The sequence below is a fragment of the Mizuhopecten yessoensis genome, unplaced genomic scaffold (genome assembly GCF_002113885.1).
Source record: "Mizuhopecten yessoensis strain PY_sf001 unplaced genomic scaffold, ASM211388v2 scaffold7441, whole genome shotgun sequence".
Lineage (NCBI taxonomy): Eukaryota > Metazoa > Mollusca > Bivalvia > Pectinida > Pectinidae > Mizuhopecten > Mizuhopecten yessoensis.
In genome coordinates, this window is record NW_018407049.1 from 71019 (window position 1) to 91493 (window position 20475).

At 37.1% G+C, this 20475-nt stretch overlaps 1 protein-coding gene across 2 annotated transcripts in view; it reads left to right on the forward strand.

Annotated features, from left to right (window-relative positions):
• LOC110453521 overlaps nt 1-20238 on the forward strand; it is a 33189-nt gene extending 12951 nt beyond the window's left edge. Inside the window, exons 3-11 of one of the 2 annotated variants that reach the window (XM_021502500.1) lie at nt 4147-4288; nt 5054-5131; nt 9487-9810; nt 12679-13048; nt 13334-13384; nt 15284-15376; nt 15528-15705; nt 17024-17118; nt 18622-20238. In XM_021502500.1, coding sequence (XP_021358175.1) covers nt 12721-13048; nt 13334-13384; nt 15284-15376; nt 15528-15705; nt 17024-17118; nt 18622-19649 — 1773 coding nt within the window. In that variant the 5' untranslated portion in view covers nt 4147-4288; nt 5054-5131; nt 9487-9810; nt 12679-12720 and the 3' untranslated portion in view covers nt 19650-20238. The remainder of the gene's footprint in view (nt 1-4146; nt 4289-5053; nt 5132-9486; nt 9811-12678; nt 13049-13333; nt 13385-15283; nt 15377-15527; nt 15706-17023; nt 17119-18621) is intronic. The other variant, XM_021502499.1, reaches the window with a different exon arrangement.
• Nucleotides 20239-20475: the final 237 nt, after the last annotated feature.

Genomic DNA, 20475 nt, shown 5'->3' on the forward strand with positions numbered 1-20475 from the left:
ACGTTACTCTGTAGGAGGGTTATCAGTCTAAAATGGTGGTCTTTACTCTGTAGGAGGACTATCAGTCTAAAATGGTGGTCGTTATCCTGTAGGAGGGCTATCAGTCTTAAATGGTGGCCGTTATCCTGTAGGAGGTCTATCAGTCTTAAATGGTGGTCGTTATCCTGTAGGAGGTCTATCAGTCTAAAATGGTGGTCGTTACTCTGTAGGAGGGCTATCAGTCTAAAATGGTGGTCGTTATCCTGTAGGAGGGCTATCAGTCTAAAATGGTGGCCGCTACTCATGAAATACTGTAATGTAAAACAAGTTTCAGCTGTAGCTAAATGGGTTCTTAGTAACCTTTCCCCTTTTTTCGTAGATTTTTCTCGTGTTTTCGGAAAGTACTAGGCATGGGTGTTCATGATTTTTGACTTGAAGTGTCACTGACACTGGTACTAATTGAATGCAATTGCCAAGATGTAGTAAATGTTTTCTTTGTTAGACATTCTGAACCAACTTTAAATACATGTAGTGCTTCGAATTTCCTACTACGTATTTCAAATTCGCTCATTGATGATTTTGCTTTTACTAGCTTTACTATCGAAATAAGATTTTTACATCAAAGTTCCTATAAGAAATACTTTTTCGAACAATATTCCCACTCACCGGTTGGTCTGAGATTTCAGTTAAAAAACAAATATCAGATGTAAGCCTAAATGAAATATTTATAATCAAGATAACTCCTCCCCTGGGCCAGGAGTGAGGATTGACAAAGTGTTCCTCAATTTAAAATTAAACTGCTCAATCAAGGGTTATAAGACTTGTTAAATATCTGGCTGCATGATGGCAAGTATCAAAACCATGAAACCCGACATTGGGTTACGTTGGGACATAAAGATGTGAGAACTTAATACCTCAGTCTGGAAATAAACGGTTTAATATGTTAATTATTCACATGACTGCAAGACAAACAGGAATACTCTCATCTATTCTCTCAGCTTCATACATTAGATGTGTCGATGCAAAAGACGCTTACCCTTCCGAAACACCTGGTCGTATTATCCTTGTACGTTTGTTATGGTCTCCATATATATATTTCCTTTGTGCATGTTCTGCCCTAGTTTTATCGATGTTGAGTTCGAATGGTTGTTCTGTTGACACCTAGGTATTCTATTGATGTTTTTCTTCATCAATGTCAACTGAACAAAAGTCACATTCTTTAATTGACGTATTCGCATAGAGAGTATTTAAAGTATTTTAGAGATACGATAGCTTAATTTATCTCTAACGACCTAGGCAGAGTGGACAGTGTCGACTAAGAGGGTTAGGATTTATATACCAGAATGACAACCGTGGCACGGAGTGTCTAATATACAGCAGGTATGGAAATGTAACTGGAAAATATAACTATTTGTGTCCGAAGGGTCGGGAGAAATGACACATGCGACAGTCGTGTTCCTTTCTTAACCCTTAATAACAAATAAAAAGACAACACAACAGGTGCAACATGTCAATCACCCATCTCGACTCCTATTTATTCTTTGTTAGGTTTGAGTGATCGTAATTATATCAATTATACCTAAATGTAAAAACATACCTAGTTGACAGAGTGACAAATGACGAAGTATCTATATTTGTTTAAAACCTTATCATACCGTTAGAATATGACTGGTAGATATCGTTTGGTAATTGTAATATCGCCATGCTTTTCTTGAAAGTCAAAGAGAATGCAATTTTTGTAATGCTCATCTTATATACGAAATATAGGCAATTTTCACAAAAACCTTACTATGATCTCAAACTCCAGTAAACAAGGGCAAAATATCAATAGTATCTTGATTGAGACATTTGAAAAAGAACCAGGAGAATAAGGCCATACGTAACGATATAAGGGTAAACGTCCTCTACATTATTGATGACACACGCTATGTCAATCTAAGTCAAAACCAGGTTACTTCACGTTCTAATTAGTGAGAACCGGGGAAGTGAACAAGAAACAATCAGGCAAAGCACGATAAATACATCGGTCGTCAAGGAAAACGAATATTTCCCAATGAGATCTGGAATTACATTTACGAAAATGAACAAATCGGCTCATTTTCATTGTTATTTAGAAAATAAAGTTATATACTAGAAATGTTAACGTGATAGAAGAGACATCTGTGGGTTCTCTGGTAAAATGATGATTTTGAGAGCTCGAATGCATCATGGGAAAATATCTTACACAAAATAGAAATGAATGACTCTTTTAATGATATAGATGATCATGGCCAAGCGATGAAATGCAATTGACATCATGATATATTGTGGATGTTGAACACATTTCCTACAATAATTCATCCCAAAGCGATATTTGATATACGACGGTTAATTTTAGTTTAAGACAACATGTCGTCCACTTGATCCGTAACGATAAATTATCACGTGGAACAGTTGTCAAAATCGTCCATTGTGTCAGTGATGGTGACATACGGTGGAGATAGTAGCCATCAATAGTAGCCGGAACCATTTGTTACCATATACACATCGCAATATGTCACTAAATCGTTACCCCTGTGGTAATTGCAGTGATGCATTTGCGATTTAGTATGTGTAATACGTTTGACATTGTATGTGATGTTTTGTCGCTGTAGCTGGTTTATAATTGTATTCGGTGCCCCTTCTCTTTGGTATGGAGTAGTTATGACGTTAAATGTGATAGTGTTTCCATTCAATAGGAACACTGTCATTATTATATAAAAAAAAAATGAGATAAGATTACGAAAGAGAAAGACAGGTGAGTGTGCAATGTTTTATGTAATGTTGTGTATTGAAACTCGGACTCGATTAGATCAGGAGGAATATTCAGATCATCTTGGGAAAGCTTGATGGCGTTAACATTTTATCTTATTGTGTGAATAAGTATTTCCTTAAAACCAAACAAATATTTTCTTGGTAGATGTATATCAGACTTGGTATAAGAGGAAATGAAAAATCGATTAGAGACCATGTTGATTCATTATTGATACCATGATATGGTTTAACAAAAGAAATGTCTTAAAAATAAATTAATTTACTGTGAGAATAGGTTTAAGAAAGTTGTGTGTATAGAAGCTAATGTAATAAATAAAAAACCATCTACCTCTTACCTATAGAAATAAATCAAATACTGCTGGACAACATGGAGGCGGAATTATCGTTAATACAGTCAATATCAAATTTACATCGTTCAATTTCGAGCGACTAAAAACTCGAACTATATTTATAACGACTACAATTTATAATTAATCACGTTATGTGAACAATGTGCAAATACGATACTCTTAGGATTTACCTGTACAAAACTCAAATTGAAACCTTAACAATGGATAAAGGGAGATAACTGAATTACAGTGCATGTAATGGGAATACACCGACATCCAGAATTCTCCGACAAGATTTAAAAAACTTCTAATGTCCTAACTATATCATTTTAATGAGGAAATAATAGTATTTGGTTAATTTATAAACACAGGTATATGTAAAAGAATAAACAATGAAATAGTGTTAATCCTCTTTTCCTTGTGAAATATTTTATTTTCCTTTTGTATCACACGAACAGTAGACTATAATTTGATTTCCGGATATTAACGATTTACATATTGAATAGAATACAATAGGAAACAAAGTGAATAGATATAATATAGATAAGGCATACATATCTTCACATATCCATATATAGATGTACATACAATTCTATCTAATGGATGTATGAATTGTCTCTACATTTCTTAGATTGTGTCGAAGTAAACATGTCATAGATATAATTGTCTTGACTACAAAGTACATTGTTTAGAACACTACAACTACTTACACTCACACATTCATTTATCAATAGTATGTGTACTCTTTATGAATTATTATATTCTACATACTACTTCTTTAATATTAAATGCAACATCGTTTCTAATCTCAAATACATTTTTAACAATGAACGTAACATATATAAAGGCGTGTTAAAATCTGTTTTTAAAACCATCGATTCTTCATCTACTTTTCCGAGTATTTTGCTTATTTCGATTTATTATTTACAGACATGATTTCATGTTTGTTTTACCTAGATTTGATCGCTACTTTTAATGGTATAGCTAGTTTTGTTTTTTGTTCTGTAAGCATTTGATTGTCTCTCAATAAATCTCTACTCCACAGGCAATGGACAGACATGCAATTTCCCAATGCTCTATTGCAAAAGGAACATAATGGCGAATCTTTAACATGTATTCGGATTTTCCTTGAGTTCCGAATAACTTTAAAAGCAGACGACATCAATGGCGCTTCAACCCGATAGGCAGTACGGTTTGGTTTTTGTTTCGTTTCGGTATGATAGAATGTGCTTGGTGTGAGCAAATGCCTTTCTCTGCAAAATCATAGCAAGGATGAAATTGCATCCAATTTGTACAAATCAAATATTTTTATTACTCAAATGCGACATTTTGGACATGCTCAATACATTTCAATTTTGCATCTTTGTCAACACGAAACAAACTATCTTGTAAGGTACATAGTATGTGTGATTCATAGAATAAATTGAATATAATGATGTTCGCTTATAAGATAAAACATACATGCTACGTTTCAATGGGCCGTACAGGTGGGAGAGTGGTCCGTTAAATTACCTGTGGTGAGAAGGATGACGTGGACAAATATTCATACTAAATGACCGCGGGAAACCTTTTACTTAATCGGTTCACGCACCTCGGTTCTTCGTGTTCATCTTCTTTGAGAGCAAAGTTTTCATTTATCAAACAATAACTTAGGATTGTATGTCGAAGAAAGAAGCAACACAAAAGTATAATTGGTCACTTCTTATAATTAATGGTTCATTGGAACAAACCGTTTTACTTGTTCCCGCTGTTTTTACATAAATAACACATTATAATTTGTTAACCTTTATGTAGAAATCTAGGGTAACTATAAATCAGATACCTATAGACCTGCTAAGATTACGAATGTCCGGTATCCATGTTACAAAATGTCTTTCCCGGAAGTGTTATGAAATGTATACACATGTTACATTATATATCTATATGTATATATACACGTTTGTGAGTCACAGGATTTCCCCTTACCTACAAACGACGTCAACGCTTTCCTGGCTTGATGATTCGACGAATTCGGTGATGATCAAGAAAAGGTAGGTTTTATCATGTTATTTGTTTTTGGCATATCTGCAATATATGTTAATAGTTTTAGTCGGTTTATAGACATATGTGTTATTGAAACTTATAACATGCACGTTTCTCTATGGCGATGCACCTGTACATATAGCCTTACTGGTATCGCTGTTGATGTGTCAGTATCTTACCTTACATCACTCAGGTTTTTCCTTATAGGTGTGGATTCTCAGACACATGTAGCGCTTATCAACCATTGCATGTATGTACCCTGTATATCCATGTTTGTACCCTGTGTCTAAGCAGTATGTTTTCTGTTTTACCTTGTATGTACTTTGTTTGACCCTGAATGTACCAAGATTGTACTACACACACACACATATATATATATATATATATACCATAAAAAAAGATGTTATCATCAAATATACCCAGTATAAACATGTTTGTATATGTTAGTAAGTAGAGTCTGTATGTACCATGTATGACACCCGTAACATGTGTGTACACCTGTGTTTACCTATATACATCTATATAAACCCTGTATAACCTGTATTTGCACTGTATACTGATACGTATATTTACCCGGTATACACCTGTAACACACTTGTGTGTTATCTCTATGCACTTGTATGTACAGTGTATGAACCTTGTAAGTACCCTGTATATATCCTGCATACGCGCTACGTATGTTTCATTTATATACCATTTGTGTATCTGTATGTACCCTGCATCACCTTTTTATATCTGTACACATAATATGCACCCTGTATGTGTATGTAACTAAAGTTAAATGTTAGAATATATGACACATCAATGACTTAATTAGAAGTCACTCACGGTTAAAACTATTAGCTTTTAATAACATGAATATATGAATCTATAAAAAACTTGCGTAACACGTCACGTTTCTAATTTACATAAGCATACTTAATAAACAAAAACACTAACAGGTGATTCCCCGTTATCGGTCTGTCGCACCATACCTCGGGGACCTCTAGTACTCCTCTTTGTCCATTTTATTCTGCCACTGATTACAAGTCACCGTAGATTAGCCTCAAACTAGAGACCAGAGGCTACGTTGATCCATGCATGTTAGTACATTTGAACGACCCTAGCCTTAAACTAAGTACATTGTATTGACCAGTATGCTGACTATGCTTTGTGTGGCGTCGTTACCATCGCACGAACGTCAAAGATCCAACTCGTCTGTTAAGATTACCTTTCATGACCCCCGTTTTAATTGGGAAAACCTCATACGTAGTATTTACTGTATCATTTAAATAGCCTATAGAAAGCAACAGACGGTGAGGAAGTCCACATTTAATTATTAAAGTCTCCCTCCAATGTAAAGCTGTCCCTGAACAAATTATAACCATGCCGACAGTGTATCACAACACAAATGTATGGAAGGTCTAAAAACAACTGAAGGTGCCACAGAAGTTAGATAAACCTTGCCCACAAATTAAAAATACATTAACGTGGTCAAGGTATTTAAACAACTGCATAGGACCTCGCTTCGCAATCTCAAAGACGGGTCCGTTTGTTGTGACAATCGGACAAAAGGCTTCAGACTTTGACAAAGGAGATGCAAGTCAAGTATGTGCATCGTGATGGATTTCTAGGCATTTAATGAGGTTAGCCATTACAGCGTGTATACGATGTGGTAATGGAACGTAGCCAACATCACTGACTTTGTCAAAAATATCTTTTGGATTAAGTGTAAAAATCATACAAAGTATAACTTGGGATGTTTAGTCAATAAACTTCAGGAATAGTACAAATACATAAAGAACAGAACCCTTCATCTAAACATGTATCTTCTGGTACGTAAGGAATGGGTAACCACACTTTACCACTATCCACCGGTTAAATGTATAATGGTCCGCGAGCTAAGGAAGATTTAGTGGTAGAGCCGATGGGAAGAACAATCCCTAGATAGGCCTAAGGTGCAATAGGATCTAGCTTCTCAGTATACCTGTACTTCAGGAACGGGCATACCTCCGGAGAATACACATATCAATTGACTGATTGATTGGTTATACAGCATATCTGTCATAGCTCTCATATATTAACACTGAAATATTTGCAATGAAAATACTAAAGGATATTCATCTATAGTAATTCAGCTTTGACCTTGCTGATATCAAACAAATACCATGGCAAAGAACAGATGTTAATGTATGTTTAAATATTAATATAATGTATTACATGAGAAGTTCAAAAATTTTATGTATCCTTCATATCTTTGATTATTTTTTATTTTTAAAGACATATAGATATCACCATATATGAATTTAACTGTTTGTTTTACCGATAGGAACTGTACAGACCTTAAACAATATCCAAACTTTCCATCTCCTAAAACATATTCTTCCATTGTCGTTATGTCGCGATCGATAACAATAAGGTCAAGGTCGAATACTAGCTCCACCCACCTCACACCTGATCGATTTTAAACCTGACAGTGCAAGTTAAAAAGCTTTCAATTGAGATTAAAGGAAGTCTAAGGAAGAGATGGGGATAGTTGAACCAGTGAACATCATAGAAAATGAAGGCTTACTGATGATACAACAGAACACTCATGTAGGGAGTATACAAACAGTAGATGAGGTTCATCAGGAAGATGATATGGAGACATTAGAAACGGCGGATAACTCATTACGTAAACACTTACAACCAGTGTTAGATCGGGTTTCGAACGAATTTAAAACATCTACAGAAAAGTTTAAATTAGAAGCTTTATTAACAGAACATCAGGATGTATTCCCTGGTCCAGATGGTAAACTTGGTCCCACATATATAATAAAGCACAAGATAGATACAGGTCAGTTACGTCCTATTACAATTCCAGCACAGAGGATAACTCCAACACGACAACACTGTAGAAAAAGAGTTAACATCTATGTTAAAGAATAAGGTTATAGAATATGGCCAAGAAAAAAATAGATACGCTTCTGTATCGTTTATCGCAAACACAAAAAGATGGGTTTCCCCTACCACATATATATGACGCATTGGATACCTGACCGGGTGCTAGGTTCTCAAAATTAGATCTAGCAAGTGGCTATTGGCAATGAGTAATGGATAGTCAAGAAAAACTCAAACAGCCTTTTCAACACACCGGGGTCTTTACCACTTTAAAATAATGCCATTCGGACTCTGTAATCCCCCAGCTATCTATTGTAGAATGATGCACCTAGTACTGGGTTGTCTGGATGATGTCATATTTTACATGAACATTTCGGGTATAAATCCTGGCGGACCTGCAAATGATTATGCAGGCCTTGCAAGTCTTTGTCAAGGCTCGTCTGAAAGCAGCATCAGATTACTAGGTCCGACCTTATTTAATAAACGAACAACTGTGGTCCGACCGGTTTAACCGTTTAAACGAAAACGGGCCTGGAGTCAGTTTCAGTGTTAAGAGAGGCTCATAAAAAGTTAAAAGAAATACAGTCGATTTCAGACTGAAGACCTTTATCTTGGTCACGTAGTATCAGAAGCTGGCGTAAGTACTGACCCAGAAAAGGTCAAGGCTGTTATGGAATGGCCACGCCCATGAGACATTTCTAAAATCAGAGACTTTCTTGGTTTAGCTGCATACTATCGTAGGTTTATTCTAGATTTTGCCAGAATTTCAAAACCTCTTAAGCTATTGACAAGAAAAGACAAAATGTTTCGGTGGGATGAACACTGTGAGCAGTCATTCTTACCCAACCTTAGAATACTTAGAAGACGTGTCTCAGACACTGACGCTAGCAACACAGGGTTAGGACAGTGCTCTCACAAGTACAAGATGGGGAGGAGCGAATAATCGCGTACGCAAGTAAAACATTGAGTAGGTCCAACAAAATTATTGTACAACACAGGGAATTGCAAGTTTATGTCTGAAAGAAGTTATTGTCACTACTGTATGTAGTCTAAAATGTTTTTACATTATTTTTTAATCATACCTCGTACAGGCAGATGTTGCCTTTTGTTTTTGTTGTAGGGTAGCCCGAGTTCTCCCTGGTCCAGACACCAGACATAAACATTTTGACAGATAGATGTCTGGCGGGGGACATCTATCTGTCAAAATGTCGAGGTCTGGTGTCTGGGCAAGAGGAAACTCGGGGTAGGTAAACAAAAGCCTATTTTTCAAAGGCGGGATGGGGTGTAACGGGTAGGAAATGTATAAATGTGTAGACGTTACCCAGTGTATTTGTGTTCATGTTATAGTTCACCCGGCGTCGTTAGACCGAAAGTTTATTTACTTCCGCTACTGTAGGGTATTTCAAAAACGTTATTCAATGTTTTCGGGTTTTGTTGGGGTAGAGCATAAATAGCCGCGTCAACACTAAGAACGTCGATCCGTGGGCCACAACCTTTGTTACAGCCTGCATGTCCACATCTGAAGAGCTGTCCGACCTCCGAGCGTGGCCTATGGCACTTTGAATCTCAAAGGGCCTGGTAAGCGGCAACTTACCCCTCACATCGGCCGCAGCACAGACTTCGTCAGTGAAAGGCAGACGATAAACCCTTCAACCAACCAACCAACCAACCAATGTGGAAGACTCAAAAGAAGGGCAACGGGGACCACGCGCAGACATGGAGCTACGGACCAAGGCCGCAGTGACAGTCTATCCACATCTGAGGAACAATTAGACCTTGGAGCGTTACTTGGACGGGCCTCGTAAATTTTGAATCAAGAGAAGGCCTGGTGAGTGGGCTAAAACACAGGCCACCGTCAGTGTGGAAAGACGTAAACCAGTAACCAAAAATTCGGTCGTTCGTTAGCCAGACGGATTCGTTGAGTGGCAGGTCAGCTCCCTATCTTGCTTTTCTACTTTATTAGTGTAGCTTAGTTATTTGTGGAATCAAGAGGGGTGGTCATTAACTTATTAATGTAACACGGAGTTATCAGTAGCTACGTATACTCAGGAGGTAATGTAATTGTCAGGTGCTGCGTTGTATACTATAATTACTGTATATGACTTGTCAGAAAATCACGGGACACAATACATGTACTTGCGTGTTTTTGCCTTTCTTTTGTATTCCTTCTAGAGTATGGAACCTTAAGTAGAAAGTAGATTGAAATATTAAAGATATTGTTTGAATATTCATTTTGAAAGGGACAAACCGTTAAAACGATATTCCAGTTATTAAATGTACTATATGTGTTCTCTGCACTTCCAATTATGTTTTATTGCTATCCCTATATTCATAGTGCGTTCCAAATCTCCAGTATGACCACTCGATTTGTACGGGAATTCCCTGTTACTAGCGCCGACAACGGCAGGTGACGAGGCAGTAAACACGTGTGATCTGACCGAGAAGCCAAGTTTGCGAATAGGCCCAAAAAGAGAAGGATGTAGTTGGGCAACTTCATAGCGCACTATGAAACCAAGGATTCTAAGTCCTCGTTGAAACCTTGTGATCTCCTTTACATGACAAAATAAGTTCATCTTTGTTCCAACTTAGACAAACATACTAGAGTCGATTCCACTTCAGCTTTATTCAACATCATATCGGCCACCCGGAAGATATCACGTGATATTACGGGATTAGATCTAAGTCGGTGGTAATTTATATGTCTCTGACCGTACTAACTGCTAGGACGGTTAATTTTTCCTTTGAATACTTCCCTTATGATCTGCAATAATGCTTCCTTGCGCTATTGTTTGACCATTTACTTCCCACGGCAAGCCATTTTGTTTACGATGAAATGTGCTATATTTAGATTATGAGACGTTCTTTTTACGCAACCAATCACATTTTCTATGTGACGTTTCGATGAATAGTATGATATATATACACTGTCACCTTCATCAGACAAATTACCAATGAAGCATATGCACACAAAGGTGTAAAATGTGTACGAGTTGTCCATAAAATCGATGTCGATTTCGGCTACGCTGGAAACGTATGTACAATAGTTGTTATATATGTACCGAAATGACTCAATTTAGCTACGCTTTGTTAACACTTAGTCATAGATGTGCGAGAGTCTTTGAACCCCCTCGTCTCGATTTAGAACTTGCCCACTGCGGCGTATCCAGATGGCTTCCTTTATCTGTCGCTTGAACAGATTGCTCTCTCTGTCCAAAACTTTGGAGTTATCCCAGTCAATCGCATGTTTTTTCCGTGTGGCATGGTCTGTGATTGCCGATCTATTTATCTGGGAATCCGACTGTTTTCTTTCAGATCTGGTGAACTTCCTACCTTCTTGGATTTCTGTATCTTTCCGGTGTTCACCAAGGCGGACCCCAAATCGCCTTCCAGTCTCTCCAATATACGACGCGTCGCAGTTTTTGTATACGCATTCTGCGACGCTTGCTTTAGGTTTTTTTATCCTTATGGTGTACTAGGATATTGCGAAGCGTCTTGTGGGGCTTCATGGCTGTTGCTATGCCATGAGCGCGATATATCCTCTGGATGGTTTTGGATATACCCTTTATATACGGGATAACCACTTGACCTTGACGCTATTATAGACTTATGAGGTATCTGAAAATAATTTTAATTCTGAATTGGTATCTCATATGTTCTACTAATTTTGAAATGTTAAAAAAATGTCAAATCATGTGTTATGAGTAATCAACTGTTGTCTTGAAAAACTTCAAAAATGAAAAATAATTAAACAAATAAATAAAATTAAAAAACTACCGTACAAAATAATGGTTAGACAGGCCAAAGGATTGGACTATACATTTTAAAGAAAATGTATCGGCGATTATTAGAATATATACTTCGCCGTAATATTCCTTTAAGTATGTCCGGTTTTTGTGTGCATATTTTGGTATAACCTTTATATATAGGGGTAATTACACACAGGTTTAACATCAACTGTCTCATTATCTTTATACAATAAAACGTGACGTGTGACATAGGCTTGATGAGTTGTGACGTAGAAAATTGTAAAGGTCTGTGATATAGAATATTGAAGTGATATTTTCTGTAAAAATGAACAGAACTTCATTATAGTTCGTGACGAAAAAATGGTACATGTGTTCTATGTGACATATAAAGTGGTTTTGTTTGTGAATGTATGGTATAAATCATCTTCGCTAGCCCAGATACGAAGCGAACACTTGGCTAGCGAAGATGGGTATAACTATAGAGTCACGCCGGGTACTTTAACACCAGATACAGTGATTGCATTCTAGTTATTATTTTTCGAACTCCTGTACTTATAATTTCTCTCGACATTCATAGTTGTTCATGTGTCAATTGACCGTTCCGGGACCTAAGTGTCCGGGTACCCAACATGACATTAGTCTTAATCAAAACCCAATGAAAATTGTCTACACAGTCTAATCACTTGGGTGCTGGTGTGAGATTGTTTCTGTTTCCATGAATTCTAGCTCTAAATCAGGATATGGAATTTTACTTATAGAGTACGTCGCTAAAACATACGTTAATTTCCAAATCCGGATGCAAGTACATGTATATATAAAATTTGTTATTTCAAAACAGGAACCACCGTTCGGCTAAATGGCTGTCTGACGTTCAACTAAACAAAACAGCCCATGTATGTATTAAGGTGTTCACGTCATCTTATATATATGATCCTTATTTCTCGTTGCAGATTATTTCGGTCAACAAGATCTTGACAATATCGAAGCCGGAAATGGTTGACGGGTACCATCTTCCGGATAACGTTTCTGCCGTATCGTTGCGTGCGCTTGGGGCATCAACGCGCCAACTTCTCGCTATCTACCTCGATCCTCCATCTTGTACAGTGAACAATGACGGTTTCGCAACCGATGCGTCTGGATTGGCAGAACTTGCTGGGTTCGATTATCCAACCATTCGATACTTCGAGTCTAAATCCAGCAAAACTAGCGAACTTTTGGACATGTGGCGGTACCGACAAAACGGAACCCTGGGAAATCTCGTTGGATATCTCCTGCAGATCGAGAGATTCGACTGTCTGACAGAGATCTGGCAAAAATTATGTAAGTATCAAGTATTCTAATATGTTGATTTCTATAAACATATTTTTAGGGCACAAAAGCCTTTTAAAAGAGTACAATAAGGGCACAGACAACCGAAAGGGATGGCACAGTTTTTACTTGTATTGTAGAAAACAGACGTTCCCTATATGTCAGTGTCATTCAGTTAAAATATTACACTTGTCAATTGTTGTTTGTAAAGTTATATGTGACTCATCAATTATTTAAAACAGTTTGCTTGATTTAATATAAGAGATTGACATGTGCGTACTTTTCGTTTCTTTTTAGTGACAGACGCTAACAAGTGGGCAAAACGGTCACGTACACGCGAGTCCTCGTGTAAGTAAACTTATGAGCGTCTAGCTCGTGACGCGGCAAAAAAACAACCGTTCATAAACTACATCAAAATTAAATGCATACATGTATACAATATGATGAGAAGGTGTCGTGGGGAACCCATTGAAACAAACCGCAAAAACGAGGCGGTGTCTCCATTTGTCGGTCTGTCAGATCAAGTCTATCATTAAAGTATAGTGTAATCATCGATAACAACCGCTGATCAAACGCTTATAGGAGATATTGGATTAAGAGTAAGCTGAAGTGTTCACCACAGTCAGATGGTTTCGGCTATGTTAGTACTGTTAAAACATTTTTCTCCATGAGAAAAAGACCTGTGTTCGTTCGAAACTCCAAAGACAGCCTAAATGTATATGTTACTAAAGTAAACACACACCTGTATTTTCATATTATTATCAACCTTCGTTAGAAGACGGTAGACGGTACAAAGCACATCTATTAGCCGTAGTTAATGTCGCACCTGTGTATGTTTATGTACCTTACAGATATCACATGATTTGTATATATTTTATAGCTCCGCATAGCTCGACATAAAAGCTTGAACATTTTCATATTTTAACGTCAAACATATTAAGAAATATCAAAATATTTTATACCCTATGTTTATTTTAAGGTCTGTATAATTTTGGTTTAACAATGTCACATTGTCGCTATACTATGAGTTGACCTATATGCATTATTTTATACTCAGTATAACTAACGTATGCCCCTGTTGCTCCGTAAAATATGTAATTACAATTTTCATTCCATTTACTTACGAAGAATGAAGGGGATATATTTTATTACAGTTCCTCGGTCCAACGCCAGTTTTCACATATCTACTCAAACTTCATGCTTAATCACCAAAGTTCTGCTTGGGATTACGTTTTAATTCTCATAAATTGAGATCAAGGTCACTGTTCTTTAAGACGATTTTTTTCCCGCAATAACTTGAGTGCCGTGGGCCGACCACGCTCAGACTTAAGGATACATTGTTGAACTGCCTAGTTGTTTGCTTATGCTTCCACGTTAGGTCCGAAAGTCAGTGTAAAGGTCACTACATTGTATTGCTAAAATAGATTATCGGTTTCCGTAAAATGATTTTAGGCCGAATAGACCTCTTATCGAACAACTCCCGTGGTCTGATGACGCATTCATGAAATGTCTTTTTGCTGAAAGTGCTTGTTTTTTTTAATTGCTTTTCATGGTTGATAGTCAACGGTCAAGGTCAATGTTGATCATTAAATGCTCATGAGAATTTGTATATTCCTCTGCGATGCCATGTTGTTCATTGGCTTATTGTTTTTGTCTTACTGTATCCAAAAATACCTTGTATTTATAGATGCTATACTCTTTTCTTCTACACTTTACTAACTATATTTGTTACACCTCAAGTGAATTTCTAGCTATTTGATTGGTTGGGAGAAAATTAAACAAAAATCTCTGTCACCCTCCGGAAATACATTGGTTTTAAGAGTTTCGGGTGATATTGCTATGAGACAGTGAAAAATATCACTACGCGAAAAAGGTGCGTTCGCCGCTTCGTTTCCCCACCGTGATGGTCACAAGAACGTTTGAAGACAACAGCCAATTTTATCAAGCGCCGTTGCGAAAGCGATTGTCAACAGCAGACTATCAACAAACAAGATGTCATTATCGAGGTTTGCTGCTGTTTCTGAGCATCAAATACTTTTGGTGTAACAAAATAGATATGACATTCATTAGCTGGTGACAGTGAATATTGTCAACCCTCAAAAACCAATTGTCACCCTCGGCTTCGCCTCGGGTGACAATGGTTTTCTCGGGTTGAGAATATTCACTGTTACCTACTATTGAATGTCATTTTTATATAATATTATATCGTAATAATAATATAACACTTTTGTTGTATACATATTACAGGCACAGCGGTGAGTTTTAACGGCAACGTTCCATCAACTGAATCCTCCTCGGATGACGTGACCTCATCCACTGACTTCCTAACTATCGACGATGGTAAGTTACTTCAACCCGATTTACTTACAACACCTTGTTGAAACAAAATTGATTATTTTCTTATCTGCACACCAACTGATGCTAAATGTAGAATATGCTTTGTATAAATGTTTATCTTTTATTGATATCCATATCATGGTTTTGTTAAAAGTTAATGCTGGGGAAATCCAGATGTATTCGGCGTGTGTCTGTTGTGCTGACGATGACCTTGGCCTTGCACGTGACATTGTCCGGGAGCTATCGAAAACCATTAAGCTCTTTATCCCACAAGACCATCTAGTGGGAGGGGCGTATGAATTTGAGGCCACAGCGGAAGTCATTGAGGACAGGTAACAAAGTCCTTCACGTTACCGCAATTATGACAAAGCACACACCAATAAGCGCTTGATAACCCTCTTGTCGAGCTAAAATGAATATAAAGTCATTTGCAGTAATTTCAAATACTGTTTTATTTTATCGCTAAAGCTAAAGGCAGCATTGGTTTCATTAACATTAGAGGGAACCAGAAAGTCATCAAAAGCGTGGCCATGTCTAACGTTCGCTGTAATCACTTAGGTCTAGTTGGTATCTATATTAGTTAATAATTTCAATCACAAAGACAACGGAATTTGATACAACGAAGCCCGAAGTATCTCTTCTGTTCTAAGACATTGGTTTGCCCCTCCTGTGTTTACGTTGTCTGAAATGCAATCGTAGGTCATATGACTGACTCCCAGAAAGCTCGGCCTGCTGGCCAACTTTGCAGGTTTTTTCTTTCTTTTGTGAGTGAAAGTAAAATTGATCATGCAGAAAACTAAATTATTGATGCCATATTACTACACACCATATAATTCGTAATATCCAAAATATTGCTACTGAAATAAAAATGTGTATCCCTAGGGCAAACTATCTTTCAAAAAGTACCGTAACAAAGGCCAATTTCTGCAAATGGCGAATGTTTTCAAGTCATGGATATTACAGATGTCAGACGTAGTAAAAACAAAAGGGTAAATTCTGTTATGCTTAGTTTGATGTTTGGGCTAGGTCTTAGGGTGTGATGTCTGGGCTAAAAGGATAGTTGACCTGCTAACAAAACAAGTATACAAAAAGATCACGTGTTGGTTTTTTTTATGGATTTTCATGGATATTATTTCTCAGTATATTCAACAAATGTCTATTTTAACATAAAGAGTTACAGTGGTGTTAGTTTGAGCAATTCATTTTCAGTACATTGTTAAATTTCTATCCGTTTCACATACATGTCTATCTATTTCAACATAAAGGACGACTGTATTATCAGTTGGAAAGAATCTTATAAAGTTTTATGTGTAAGAAAGGGCTAACACTCAGCTCTGCGGGCTTAAATCATCCTATTCTCTCAAACAAAGTGACGTTATACGGACATTATAGTGATAACATTCGGATTACCTATCATTATTCCTTTATCCAGCTGATAATGTGATAGAAATGTTTACAACCTAAATGTTTGTTTAAATTAACTAAATTTGTGTACACGACGCATGAAACCGTACCTATAATATATAGAGTTACGATAGAAATGTATCATAGCAAGACCCTCTTTTACACAGTAGTACACGTATAACATTGACAGGAACACACGGACACAACTGTACAGTTGTGGTAAAGTTTAGATTGATTACATTATAGATGTGATGGCCGACTGGTGGTTTTGCTGTCTAATCACTACACGAACTCGCCTGCCTGTTCCTTCGCTACACAATTCGCCAAGACACTCGATCCCGGTAAGTTGATCACGTTTGGTTTCTTAAGTATATCTAATAAGCTTTCTAGGCGCACTAGAACATATTTTACAGGAGAAATACTAATTAATGAGATCAGATACGTGATAAGGGGCCTCGGAAGGTTCCTTGACTTCAAGTTTATATAAATGCTTCCAATGACGCCTAGCTATCAAAACTTTGAATACTCCAATTAAAAGGACGAGTGTCTATAAGGTCTTGTTTGGGCCCCGGTATATTCGGATTTTCACCACCTTGATTTGTTCAAAAATTTCCTATTGTATTACAAGTGCAAAAACTAAGGTAAAAGTTTGACCGTAAGTGAGTTTTTTGGGGGCACCGAAAGGGGTAGGGTAAATCACAAATATACTTTGTTATCAAAATGAGTTAAAACAACAAAAATAATACCATTTCTGTTTTGGAAACATTTTAAAATTAAACAGGTATATATAAAACAATGAAAAATGACAGAAATTCAATCGTCACTCAAAGATTGTTTACATATAACGAAAATTTACAACTTTACTCATTTGAGTACACCTTCATAAAATGTATATTCATTACACACTATCCTTTTGTTTTATACTGAGTTATGGCTTCCGGACACATCTCAAACTTTGCAATTTCAAATATCTCTCAATCGTAAGTGATTTAAAAGATTCTGGGCACCCTTCATATGCTATAAGTATAAGATATTAAAAGTTAATATTGTATATTATATATATCATATAATATTTGCTCAACACCTGTGACTGAAGTGATGTCCAGGTCCTGATTTGTTTTCTTACCTATCAAAGTGAACTTACTGTACAAATAAAAAATGGCAATTGCCAACACAACTACTGTAAAATGATTAATTAAACATATGAAGTTTGATTTGCTGGTAATTTTAAGTCTCCTAGCCTCAAGGAAAGTATCGGGTTTTAATCGGTACAGTTAACCCATTTCATTGTTTTATCATTTGTTCTGCCTATTTCCAATAATAAGGGCCGATTGTACATAAAAGGCATTTTGGGATAAACATGCAACTTGGTATAGATATTAGGTGAATGATGATAAATAACTTGTAAAAGTGTCATACTTATCCCATAATTCCTTTTCACTTAAAAACCCCCCACTTTTTCTTGTGTTTTGGAGTACAATGACTAAAGTGCACCTCCTTGTTTAACACCAAATACCGGGGCCCCCAAAAAGGGCCTTTTAGACACTTATCCTTCACCTGCCTATTTAGGACAATAGAATGTGTTATTAAACCTCTACTTTATTTTGCTGTATATGGTGTTGGGCCTTTATCAACTATCGGTTAGTCAGAAAGCTAAAACACCCCCTGCAAACTAATTCCCTTGCCATTTTCCGGAAGTGATAAATCCTCGGATTATTAAACTTAAGTTGTTGCTGCTCTACTACCTATTAAATAAATTGATATTCGCCTAAGTGCTGCTATATTGTTTTCATATCTATCTGTTTACTTACTCGCGATAAATGTTGTTTCGTGATTTCTTACAGACGCACGTAGAAGGAGGATCATACCGGTCGTCACACAGGAGGGAGTGAGCTTCCCGCGCATTTTACGTGGCATCAGTACAATCAAACATTACAGGTGTGCATCTATGACGTCATTTCTAACTCAGGTCATTGCCTCGCTTTCATACAAACCTCAAACAAAAAGTAATACTAAAATTTTAAATGACCCTCCCCGAGAAAACAAAACCATTTCAACCTCTTCTTCCTGGAGCTCCGTCGAATACCCTAGGAAGTCTTCAGGTATTTCGACGTCGTCTAGTGTAATATCATTGGATTGCGACAGGAGATCATCGTTCGCTGTAGACAAACGCAATTCAAATGTTTCAATGGCATCTATAATATCCAACGAGTCCCGAATATCAAACTATCGGAGTTATTTGTCTTCCTCAAACGATCCAGGTTTAGTGTCGTCTGCTATTCATCTTGGTCGTGAATCACCGTCATGTAGCTCAAAAGTACTTAATATCAATCCGTTTCCCTTGAATCTATATAAAAATGAGCAGTCCCAGGAGCCAGGAGGAAATTTAACGAAATCTTCAGCATATTCTTCGACATCGACATCTGATAAAAACTTTAATCGATCAAAGTATAATGATCTTTCACCTGGAAGTGACGTCATGGCAAGACAGGTGCAACAAAGGCCTAATCGGATTTGTCCCACATCAGATCTGAACATCGGCATTGATCAGATCGGCGATAAAACACAAAATGACGGGAAAACCAAATCAACGATAATTGCCACTTTGAAACGTGTTTTTACGCGTTCTCCGTCAAACAAAAATGTAGAAAAGACTTACAATTTAACAACAAATACAAGAAGTTGTGACGGGAGCAGCGCGAGCAATGTGTCCCAACGCTCAGCATTCAAATGTGAGGGTTCCTCAGTACCCACCGAGTCACATGTACCTTTGTTATCTTCAAATATGCCGTCGAACGCCAAGAAGGTGGCGCCACTTGCACAGGCTAATAAGAAAAGAAATATTGACGAAAGTGACGTCGTGTTTGTGTAAATAGGACATCATCATTCCAGTAATGCAGTGTATGTGGATTGTTTCTGAAATATGTTTTTCTAACAAAATTATTTCTGTTGACTATATTACTCATTGATATATAAATATGTCAGTAACCGTATCAAATATTATATGCAGTCGAATAATGTCTTCAAATGGACATTATGCGACATTGTGATGACGGGACATTCTGGAAAGGAAACACACTGTTTATTTACTACCTAATGAAATTGCAAGGTGAAAAAGATTTTATTCGAATATTTCACCTGTTTTAATTCTTATTAGTAGTGGCATGTAAAAACCCATTTCTAAATCTTCACGTTTTCTGTAAGTGACCTTATATTTTTTCAAACATGTGTAGTTGTTTGTTTCTAAAATTACAATTCTTTGCAAGATTACCATCGTTGCTCTTTGTTGGTTGATGACCCTGTAGATATAGCCCCACTCTTATGGTTTACACCTGTTGTAAGATTTAAGGACGTGTTAGGTTTTGGTGGTGGAGGAAAGCTGGAGTTCCCGGGGAAAACCACCTACCTACGGCAAGTACCTGGCGACCGCCCCAGGCCACATAGGCCTCGAATCCGCGACCCAGTAGTGGAGGAGGGCTAGTGCAGTGGCGGATCCAGAGGGGTTTTTTGGGCCTCAGGAAATCCCCCCACCCTGAGAATTTTCTTTAAAAATAATGTATTTTCACCATTTTCCTCAATTTTTCCCTACATGGAAACCCCCCCAGGAAATTTGGAAACCCCTCCCCAGATAGGTCTCTGGATCCGCCACTGTAGTGGTACTGGTAGCAGAATGTCAGACGCATACATACCAACTCCAT